At 36.2% G+C, this 12,212-nt stretch overlaps 1 protein-coding gene across 2 annotated transcripts; it reads left to right on the top strand.

The window, feature by feature from the left end:
- Positions 1-4,251: 4,251 nt before the first annotated feature.
- LOC125259911 (ERBB receptor feedback inhibitor 1) lies at positions 4,252-10,121 on the top strand. Of its 2 annotated transcripts, XM_048177911.1 has the most exons (5): positions 4,252-4,427; positions 4,674-4,741; positions 6,992-7,183; positions 7,286-7,368; positions 7,650-10,121. In XM_048177911.1, the coding sequence occupies exons 3-5, from the start codon at positions 7,128-7,130 to the stop codon at positions 8,594-8,596; spliced, it is 1,086 nt and encodes a 361-aa protein (XP_048033868.1). In that variant the 5' UTR covers positions 4,252-4,427; positions 4,674-4,741; positions 6,992-7,127; the 3' UTR covers positions 8,597-10,121. The 2 variants fall into 2 exon arrangements, with proteins under 2 accessions (XP_048033868.1, XP_048033867.1); XM_048177910.1 differs by lacking the exon at positions 4,674-4,741.
- Positions 10,122-12,212: the final 2,091 nt, after the last annotated feature.

Genomic DNA, 12,212 nt, shown 5'->3' with positions numbered 1-12,212 from the left:
ATTTGTGAGTGATTTAGAGCACAGAAGAACCGGCCAGATAATTAAGGCTTATTAAGGGAAGTTTCTTTCAAATGAACTGTATTAAAAGGGCAGCTATAAAAAAAGCCACTGTTGAGCAGCAAACAGGTATTTCATGCTGCTGGAGTCTCAAGAACATCTCTATGCAGACTGGCAGTTGTGCATGAAGTTGCTTTTTGACACCCTCAGAGACCTTAAATGGACCTTCCATCTCACTTTCCAATATTCCACCCCAAAATATTACCCGCTAGCTCCTTGCTTACGTTGCAGTCTTGTTGGAACGGTGTGGCTACTCGCCAACCATCCAGAAATCCATCCATCTGGACCATCCATTGCAGCACAGCATTCGTCAGTGAATACAACTGTTTAAAAAGGAGCCTTCATGTATTTCTAAACGTACTGTAATGGAGAGGTTCTTGAGACTCCAGTGACTCCAACAGCTTCAAATACCTTTTTTCTGCTTTACAGTGGCTTTTTTTATATAGTTGCTCTTTTAATACAATTAATTTGTTTGATTTCACTTTTTTAACTTTAGTTAGTGTGTAATGTTGCTGTTAGAGCATAAACAACATCTACAAAGTTAGGATGCTCAAAGTTCAATGCAAAGGGATATATTTTCTTTTAAAGAATTCTCTGTTTAAGGACTACAACAAACGGTAGGGACTACAACAAGCTTCTTCCCGGGTTAGTGTCATCACTAACCCTAAAATTGACATAAACCCTGCCCCTGAGAACACGCAACAAAGGGGGTGAGGTCATGTTATTGCAATACAGTACGTAACACAAATGCAATAGCATGTCATAAAAGCAAGATGACCACATAAGTTATAACTGTATTTAAACTAAACTATACCTGTTCTATCTTCATGCAGCATAATATTCTCTGGATCTGTAGGATCTTACAACAGTTTCCACATGAGCGATTTATTGATTATCATGACAGAATATGCTAATCAATGACTTTAAGATAGTTAACTCCACATCAGCTACATAAATTCATCAACTAACCATTCAGAAACATGTGCATTCTACATGTCACTTCTTCTTGAGTCTCTCCGTCATTGTCCGACTCCGGTTTGAACATAAAAGGCTGAACAGTTTCTGATATTTTAAGTGAGTCTGCGTGAGGAAATCGGTGCTGCTAACAAGATCTCTTGAAACTCCGCCCTCTTCTTGAGAGCAGCAGCTCATTTGCATTTAAAGGGAAACAAGCAAAAACTGAGTTTTTCGCTCACCCTCAAAAAGTGACAAATTTATCATAATGCTATTAAAAATGATCTGTAGGGTATTTTGAGCTAAAACTTGCATATGCCAGCTCATGTTCAAGGCATTAGACAAGGGCAGGCAGTATTAACGTCTGGATCTGTGCACAGCTGAATCATCAGACTAGGTAAGCAAGCAAGAACAATAGCGAAAAATGGCAGATGGAGCAATAAAAACTGACATGATCCATGATATCATGATATTTTTAGTGATATTTGTAAATTGTCTTTCTAAATGTTTTGTTAGCATGTTGCTAATGTACTGTTAAATGTGGTTAAAGTTACCATCGTTTATTACTATACTCACAGAGACAAGACTGTCATTATTTTCATTTTTTAAACACTTGCAGTCTGTATAATTCATAAACGCAGCTTCATTCTTTATAAATCTCTCCAACAGTGTGTAATGTTAGCTTTAGCCACGGAGCATACTATCAAACTCATTCAGAATCAAATGTAAACATCCAAATAAATACCATACTTACGTGATTAGACATGCTGCATGACGAACACTTTGTAAAGATCCATTTTGAGGGTTATATTAGCTGTGTGAACTTTGTTTATGCTGGTTAAGGCAAGCACGAGCTCCGGGGGAGGGGAGCATGAGATTTAAAGGGGCCGCGCAGCCTGAATTGGCGCATATTTAATGATGCCCCAAAATAGGCAATTAAAAAAATGAATAAAAAAAATCTAGCTGAATTATAGTATTTTGAGCTGAAACTTCACAGACACATTCAGGGGACACCTTAGACTTATATTACATCTTTTAAAAAGACGTTCTACGGCACCTTTAAACCTGTATGAGACTGATTCCAGTTCTAAAGATATGAGAAATAAACACTTTCTTGAAAAAACTAAAATCCTATACTGATATGTCACTTGCATAATAATTGGGAACACAGTGTAAGTTTTAAGTCAAAGTACTAACATTACTAAAATAAAAATGTATTAAAGCTACATGGAAATAAAAGGTCATAAAAATGCACATAAAATTACTAAAATAAAAAACAAAACTTAAAGTATAAAAGTAAAAACTAATTTAAAATATTATAAAATACTGTAATAAGACAAAAATAACACTAATCACAATGAAGACTTTATAGCGGATATAAAATTTTACAGTTATTGTTATTATTTTAGCGATATTTTTAGTCCACTCCTTCCTGATCAATAAAACAATAACCATTTCCTGTTTACTTAGATGATGTAGAGATTGTGTGTTTTCTGTCACCTTCCTTATTTAAATATTTATAAACTTCCAGCCACAAAAAGGCAGTTATGAATGATTTAATCGTTTTGTATAGTGGATTTTGCAGTGTTAGTATAATATAATATAATATAATATAACATAATATAATATAATATAATATAATATAATATAATATAATATAATATAATATAATATAATACAATATAAAGATTGTCTGTAAACAATGATATTATTATATAGAACTATTCCTAGAGGAACTGTGGGTCAACTTTGATATAGTTATCTAAGGACACTGTTCACATGGGATGCATGACACCAGCAGCTGTGTGGGACCAGGGACAGGAAATGAGTTGACCCTCTCCATGGGAGTTCAGTCCCCCTGTGGCTCCAGCCTCTCTCAACAATCATCACAGGCTTCAGGGACACAAACAGCACAGCAAATCAACATGCTGCTGAGGGGGTTGTTTTTCCACAATGATTTACAGTTCAAACATTCATCTGTTAAGTTAGCATGCTGTATTCTGTATTGTGACTCTGTTTCCCATACATGATTTGTCAGAATGATTTATTCATCCACCCTTCAGAGTGAATATATGTATGTCTGAGTCTGAATGTTTTATTCAATCTTATTAATGAGTTATGTAAAGCCTTCTTCTGTGACTTGAATGGACGTGATTCATCACACGTTGTATCCCCTTTCTGTAATAGCCCTAGAGTTGTTTGCGTTCTGGAGCAGTGATTCAAAACCACACATCTCCATATGGAAGAAAGATCCAGCGGAAACGTGCAACCTCCACAGAAAATTCCACCCTCACACTCCCACTTACAACGCCCACATGCTATGACAGCTAGACATGCCCACGTGTACCTCCCTATTGCAGCTTGTGCACAGGGAAAGTTTAAAGAAACATCCTTACAGTGGTTTGGATTTGAGCAGTGTTGCCAGATCTTTCTAGAAAAACAAGCAACATGATCTGACAAAACAATTGCAAAATAAGCGCCTTGCCTCACCAAAAGTGACCCCGGTTTTTGCATACCACATATTTCTAAATATAATTGATCTGATTTATGTGAAGAATTGTATCTTTCTGGAAATTAATGTTTTTGACACAGTTACAAATTTAAGTTTCAGTTTCACTGATGACTAAATCTCTCACATGAAGAGATGAGTCGATACATTTCAACTTCGATCTTAAAATTCATTCTTTAATATTTATTTATCATGACAGTATATTTGAATCATAGGCTTCAAAATGGAAAACTGTGTCAGCAAATAGTTAAAAGCTATTTCTCGTGAAATTATAGAGAAAAACAAATGAAATTTCACACTGAATAATGACCAAGAGGTTATTTTGTGTTACGCAATTGTATTCTGGAAATAATCCCAGAAAAAGGGGCAACCTACTGCCCATATTTGGGCTTTATGAAATAAACAAAGTCGATTATAAATGGACATGGTAACACTGGATTTGAGCCAACACAACATGCAACATAATGTGAATTTTATCATTGCTAGCTTATCTCAAGCACTTAATAATAGCATTTTTATATTCTTATCATGCGAAACTGGAATTTGTTTTTATAATTTTTTTTCAATACAGGGAATCTTTCTGAGTGTTAAATAATTTAGAACATATCTGAACCAAAGTTGTTGCATGTCAAAAGCCCTATAAAAATGTGCACTAAACGGCGCCTTTAAGATAGTGGGCGGAGCTTACAGTCTGACGTGAACAGTCCTTATAAATAGTTTCCAGCTCGCAGCTTTCCATGATGAAAGCGACAAGTTGAGCGGCAGAAACTTCTAATACACGTGCGTTTTGTTTAATATATTGTGGTGACTGTTTTATGAAGATACGCGGGATTTCTAACAGCACTCGTCTGGCTATACTGGATATAAGAGAGCATAAATAAACACAACCTTACGAAACATTTAACCGGTAAGTAGCTAGGTATTTTAAAGTTGCTTATTTTTTTATTTTTTTTACCCGTTTTAGAGAAATATGTCATACTGTTCAGTACAATTCACACTGTATGTGCAACTCTTTATAGGCTAATGGTTGTTCTTTGGACTGAAATACAGAATGAGATGAGTCGCACCTGAGTCAGAAAGGGTTTGTCAGTGGGTGTGTTGAAACAGATGTAGAAAACCTGTCCATATATCAGAATGATCTTTATATTCGCAGTACTGCAATTTCGGACTTTACAAGCAGCCCTGCGTCATTCCAGAGAACTGTTTACAAGACGACAACCAGTTGAGTACGATCTGTCCCGTGTAGTAGTAACCTAGTTTATCATTTACCAGAGATGTATGAACTCTTGCACGTCTTCTGTAGTAATTCATCTCCTGTTGGCGAGTGCGCCTGACGCCCTCGTGCTCCAAATCATTCTGCCTTTCTGTAGATATATTATCTGTTCTTATATATTTTTTTCCCCATAGGTGTTCTTATTTATTGCTTATAGCCTGTCATGTATGCTTCTTAATTTGGAGGGGATGGGTATCTCTTTAATTATTAATTACTAAAGTGGGAGTGTTGTCTTATGGGCGTTAATGGTATATTATTGCATATATTATTATGTAATTACATAATTAAGGGAAATAATTAATTAAGGTGAGGTAAGATGATGTATCAAAATAATTTAATATAAAAAATTTGTCTGTGTGCAAATGCCAGCAAAAGAATGCAGTTGTTCAGCGTGGAAAAATCAGCATCAATGTAGTTATAGGTAGTAGTATACATTTGTAACTGCATGCATATATATATATATATATATATATATATATATATATATATATATATATATATATATATATATATATTTCTATCTTCCAAGGAAAATAGATCTAAAAGATAGTAGAATGCTTGAAAAAAAAAATAATAATAATAATCTGATCACCAGAGCTATATATATATATATATATATATATATATATATATATATATATATATATCATCTGAAAGCTGAATAAATAAGCTTTTCATTGAAGTATGTTTTTTTTTTTTAGGATAGGACAATATTTGGCCGAGATACAACTATTTGAATATCTGGAATCTGAAAAAAAAAAAAAAAAAAAAAAAATTGAGAAAATCGCCTATAAAGTTGTCTAGATTAAGTTCTTAGCAATGCATAATGCATATCCACTCAAAATATTTTTTTGATAATATTTATGGTAGAAAATTTACAAAATATCTTCATGGAAATGATCTTTACTTAATATCCTAATGATTTTTGGCATAAAAGAAAAATATAATTTTGGCCCATACAATGTATTGTTTGCTATTGCTAAAATATACCTGTGCGACGTATGATGGTCCAGGATCATTCATATATAATATAATATACACACACACACACACACACACACACATATATATATATATATATATATATATATATATATATATATATATATATATATATATATATATATAGGACCTTACAGTGAAAGCTTAATTTTGAGACCTTCTTTAGTGTTAGTTTAGAAGATGTAATTTGCACCACTGTACTATTTGGCATGTTGATGCTGTTCCTCTCAGTAGTGGATCAGTGTGTCCTCTGGCTCCTCTCCCAGGCCCTGCTGGTGACGTCCTACCTCACACCTCTTTCATGCCTTTCTGGCAGGGGTTTAACCTCTCGGATAAGAGCTGCCTGATGTTGAAAATGTACAGGCACTCACCCCAACGCAAATGCACAAAGAACCATTTGTGCTTTAGCGTCGCATCTGCATGGAGGTCTTTACTGGGAGAATTGACGATTGTTGGTTTCTGCCTTTCACGGTTCTGACTGAGGCAAAGCAGAGGCAGAGCATGTGATAAGTTGCATAATGTAGCCTGCATGGGTATTTCATTGATTACATTCTGACTTGTGCCCAAGCATTCCGGCACATTTCTCACTGAATGGTTTTGTTTTCTAGCACAGATGCTTTATTGTGTTTTGGTGTAATGTCTTAAAGAACTGTTGCATCACCGAAGCTTCATAGCTGAGCTATTTGTTATATCTGCCTGCCCTTGTAACTATGGAAAAACTGCATATTTATCTAAAGGCACATGTGGCTTTTATAAGACAATGCATTTCTTCCAAGAACTGTAGTGTAATTTATTGGGGTTTTTTTTGTCCTGTTTAAATGGGTGATTTAGATTGACATAAATAGCTTCAAGTGGAGATTCTTTTTGTCCGCACAAATGATTACTTTGCAATGGCTTTAAGAGAGATAAATCCTTTTTGCTGTAAGGCCAGATTTTACATAAAGTACACTACTAACACTTACTCACTCACAATTGCGAGTTATAAAGTCCAATTCTGAGGGGAAAAAAGACTGAAAAGTAAGAATTGTGAGATATAAACTCGCAATTCTGAGAGTCGCAATTGTGAAGAAAAAGTCAGAATTGTGAGTTTACATGCAATTATGAAGAAAAAAGTCAGAATTGCAAGAAGTCGCAAGATAACCATTTTAAATTGACTGAAAAAGTGTCCTAATTAACCCTCCTCCTCCCCCATGCAGGTTTTCCCATTGCTGTTGGAAAAGTGGAGCACAAGAGTCCTGTCTTAGTTACCCATGGCTGTATTATGACTTCTGCAGGATCAAGAATAGTGGAGACCCCCACAGGCCTGAACTAGCCTCCACTCTCTTAAACATTATGGCCACAGCCCAACCATATTGGGATCAACACCATGACCATGACACCATGGATAAGTGAGTGTGAAAGCAGTCCTCAGCTTAACCAACTTGTGTATCATGAGAGAGATACTTCTCTAGTCACCAGATTTTGACGCTTTCCATTTTTGTGTTTTGCAGGCTGTTTTTTGGATTTGGTTCGGAGTCCATGGATCACAGCTTGAGAATGTATCAGCAAAACTCTGCAAACGTGGGCTTTGAAAGTGAGTGAGTGCTTGATATTGAATTATATCAGCTATATCACAGTCTGGTGACCCTCTGTTCTTGGAGCATGTTGCGTATGTTTCTCAGGAAGCGTAGAAGGTTATAGGAAGTTGTACGATTGTCTGATAAGTGAATCCTTTGATAAACTCACTATGTTGAGGCTGGCACCATCTCAGGAGATAGAGCCACTGAAAAATAACAACTGAAATTAAATTTATGACAACATTGAACATGTATGTCATATGGTCTGTGCTTTTTTTTCCCGTATTTTTCGTCATAGGAAGGGCATCTGGCTCCTGTTCTCCTCCGTGTCTGTCTCCCAAGACTCCAAATCCTGCACAGCTGCTGTTTTCCTCCCAGTGCCACCCACCTGTGGGAGACCAGGTGGTTCCGTCCTTACAAAAACTGTCTGTTTATGAGCACATACCCCCTTGTTCACCCAGGAGAACGACGAAGCCTCTCCCTCCCCTCCCGGACATAGGCGACCTGTCCTCTGATGAAGCAGAAGACAACGAGGTGGAGTTTTTCTCCAGCACCTCTGAGAGCCAGTGCCTGGTGCCTAAAACCTCATCCTTCCAGTACGGCTTGCCAGGGAGGCGCAGTTTTCGGGGAAACGGTCAGATTAACTTTGCATATCACGAAGGGCTACAAGAACATCAGAAACTTTGTGGAGTGAGGCCTCAGTGGGAGCAGGCGGTAACGCAAAACCAAGACAGACCCCAGCGCCGGCTACATCGCTCCAATTCTGGCCCTGCCGGATCCTTCAAGGCCTCCAACTTCAGGCCAACCAGCCTTCACCATTCTCCCCACAGCCACCCGCTGGAGAAACCTGAAGTCCCACCTCGCGTTCCAATCCGCACTCGCCTCAGCGAGAGCACGGACAGCAGGCGGCCATCAGTCGATGACTTTGATACGGACAAACCTCCTAAAGTTCCACCCAGGGAGCCCATCCCTCAGGTCATACCGCGTGCCATTAGTCCAAAAAGTCTCCCGATTTACGTCAACGGGGTAATGCCTCCTACTCAGAGCTTTGCTCCCTATCCGGAGTATGTCAGTAAGGCTCAACAGAAGCAAAGCTGTGAAGGCTTGCCGACCCCTCGCAGCCCCTGTATTCTGCCCATCATGGAAGATGGGAAGAAAGTCAGCAGTACACATTACTTCCTCCTCCCTCATCGGCCCGGGTACTTGGACAAGTTTGAGAGGTTTTTTAAAGAGTCAGACTCGTAGTGATTATTAGTGATTGAGCAGTTAGAATCTGAAATTGTTCCCTTGATTAAAGTGGAAATAAGGAAGGCTGGATATAAATGGATATGTTGTTAGACTGAACTGATTCTTCAGTGTTATGAATTACTGGTCTGTTTAGGGGTTGGACAGTATGTCCTTGGACTACACACAGAGAAAAACAAAAATAATTGGTTTACCACTGCTGGAAATTGCAGAGCAACTCTGTTAAAAGTGTCATTTAAGTGTAGGGCTGAACGATTAATCGAAATAGCAAAATTACTTGTCAACAAAAGAGAAGATTTAAGGACTCCTGACAAAAAAGCTAGATGGTTTAATGTTTGAAAATTAAGACAACTATATGTGCACAGCAAACCTGAAACTAACTTTAATTGCATTTTAAAGCTCAATTTCAATTTTTATCAGAAAATCGTGCTGCCCTATGTATTGGTGTCAATGTTTTTTTTGTTGTTGTACGATTTCCTTACTGTATGTTAAATTAGAGTGTACAGTATCCTTTCATGAAGGAATAGGATGAACTGTGTAACCTGAGTATAAGCTGGTCTTATGATGATTTTTTTTTCTTCTTTCCACTTTGTAATATGGTTTGGTAAAGGTGAATGTTGGTTTTCCTATTAAGACATTATGCACGAACAGTATAAATTCAGATATTGCTGAAAAATGTCAACTGACTAGTATGCGCTATAAGAATTCCCTGAATTCCTGATAATTAAAAGAGCTGTCAACATTTATTGGATCATTTTATAAGCTAAGTCAAGGACTATGCCATGCGTTTGACAGCAGTGAGAAGAGTTGGGGATCAAAACTTCTTGTCAGTACTAATATAGTGATAAATGGAAAGGACTGGGCACAGGGGTTAGTATTCTAGTCTTCATGAGAAGATTAATCCATACTTTTTGTTCTGTTGCTTTCTTTTTTTTTTTTCCATTCAGATGTGACACAAATGAATCCATTTGATCATTTGATTTTTTTTTTTTTTTTTTTTTTTATAGATTTTTTTTTTTTTCTTAATAAAAAATGGCACTTGCAGTTTCATTTTCATCTGTTACAAGGGTAGAAATGCCACTGCCTTGCCATTTGGTGTCAATGCAGGACACTGGTTGCAGATGGGTAGTTGGTGAATGGTATTTTGCTGTATTTTTGTACTGTTTACCATTAAGTTGCTTCATTGAAGCATTTACCACAAAGGAAAATTATGAAAGGAAGTCATGGAAGCCCATGACTGGTCCTGGTCTTGTTTTTTTTTTTTTTCATGTATTTCTCCTCAAAAGTTGAGCACACTTGATTGTTTTTGGTTAAACTTTTTATAATCTTGACATTTATCAGACCAGTAACTGTTTACGTTTCCAGCTACTTATGTTATGTCCATCCAACAAAATGACTGTTTTCTGTGTGAAGGCTAATGTTAACTGACTTTGTTTCATCCACTGAGGAAACGTGCACTTCTAAAATGTACAGTATTGGTGTAGTTTTTCACACCAGACTATTTAAATAAAGTAACTTATTTGTACACAGATTTCTTGAATCATTTCAATTGCAGTGTGTTGAATTTATCATAGCTTTACATTTATATGTACCAATCACAGCATATCAAAGGGCTGAACCGAGATGCCAACACTATATGATCAGTGAATGATATAGATTTTTCTTTGTTCAAGCCAGTTTGTTCAAGTCAAGCCTGGCACCTGCATTGTCTTATCGGTATGAAGGATATGTTGAGAGGTGATATCAGCTTTATTGTGATTGCTGTGTCTTTATCTCTGTGCTGTTTGCTCAAAGATGTTATAATGAGGAGACGGCCAAGCTTTTGGAACTTCAGCCTGAGTCACTTCCTTTAAAATACCACCGCATCAATGTGCGAAATGTTACAAAGAAGTGGAAGATTTCTAAAGTAAGCTGCCCTCAGTGAGTCACTACTACCGTCGTCTATCTCGAGTTTGTGGTGTGGTGAACTACCAAAATGAGTGCTGTTTCCCTTAATGTAAGTATGTCAAATCGTGTGTGTGACCACATAACTACCAAAAGATATTGTCTGTATGCACATGGATTTTATGGTTAACTGGTGTTAACCGCCTTCGTTTAAGTAATTAGTAAAATTGAATATGAAAGCTAAACGTTTATCATTCTATAGCACGTTGCGCCATCTACAGCTCATTAGCAATAGAGTTTTGAATTATTGAAACAGTCGAACAGCGCCATCTCTTGTCCAAACGTGATGTTTGCGGAAAATGGGTTTCCTGCTTAATCCTGTTCTGACAAGCCATTTGTAAGCTTCTACCGAAAGGTGTTAGACCACATGCCTGTTTGTTTGCAGAAACCAAGCGGTCGTCCACACCAAGTGTAGGCTATTTGTAAACTTATTCAACTTATTCATCTATTGTATGTATTTAGTAAGTTTATTTTCATTTAAATATTTATTTAAATGTATTTTATGCATTTTAGTTAATATTTTGATTAAGCATTTTACATTATTATGTATGATATTGAACTCGCATTACACTGCATATAGTGTAAGCATCCTCCCTGCCAACAGACGTTCTCAGAACTTTGGCTCAGGTTCAAGATTCCAGTGACGTTAACAACGTTTGTTCAGATTTTCAGGTCTTTAATAATGTTCTTAAAACGTTGGTTCAAAAACATTCTTTATACATCGTTCAGGAAATGTCATTTTGTGACATTTGTCTAAAACTTTTGAAATCTTGTTTCAGAATGTTCATTGAACAATCAAAAGTAACATTCTCACAATGTTTGAAGAATTAGGCTATAAAATGGAATGTTTCTTTAACTTTCATATAACCAAGAAAAAACGTTCCTATTACATTTTTAAAAAAACCTGGACGTTTAAGGAGAACATTCAGAAATATTCTCAACAGTGTTTTTCCTCAAATCTTATTACATATTTCAATTTTTTTTTTTTTTTTTTTTTTTTTTTTTTTACATTTGATCAATAAATTCAATAAGAAAAATAAAGCAGGAGTGTTGCGAATCAAATTAAATAATTTACACTGAAAAATTACAACTGCATTAAATAACGTTATGATATTCTTTTCTTGAATATACAAATAAGAAATGTTGGGAAAATATAAACATGAAACTGAATCGCCAGTAGGTGGCGGCAAGAGACTGTCCTAGTCATTCATTCAAACGATTTGTTCAAACGGCTGAATCATTCAGTAATAAAACGCAGCTGAGTGTCGCTGTGAGAGACGCACTATGGTTCTGCTGTGATCTTTGTTTGGAACTATTTTCGCTGCTGAAATAGAACAAAAACAGTCAGTAATGTGTCTAAAATGTAAGTGACTTTATTAACTTGTATTGAATTTAGACCTACTTAACTTAGTATTGAATGTATAAAAGTGGTGTCACATTTTCAATCGTGATTCCATTAACCCGGATAAAAGAACTCTATAACTATCATATGTTATAAATATAAAAACACTTCACATTTTGAATTTTTACAGCAGACAATAGCGCAACCTGGTTACTGTCAGCACATTAGACATTATATATTATTATCCATTATCAATCACCACTTACACTAAATGTAATAGAATCATGCTTGCGTTTTGGTGATTCCCTAGCTATTTTTGTTATTGTTTTA

Source organism: Megalobrama amblycephala, linkage group LG24 (assembly GCF_018812025.1).
Source record: "Megalobrama amblycephala isolate DHTTF-2021 linkage group LG24, ASM1881202v1, whole genome shotgun sequence".
Taxonomy (NCBI): Eukaryota; Metazoa; Chordata; class Actinopteri; order Cypriniformes; family Xenocyprididae; genus Megalobrama; species Megalobrama amblycephala.
Note: the sequence above shows the minus strand (reverse complement) of the source record. Positions and strands in the feature narration are given on the sequence as shown.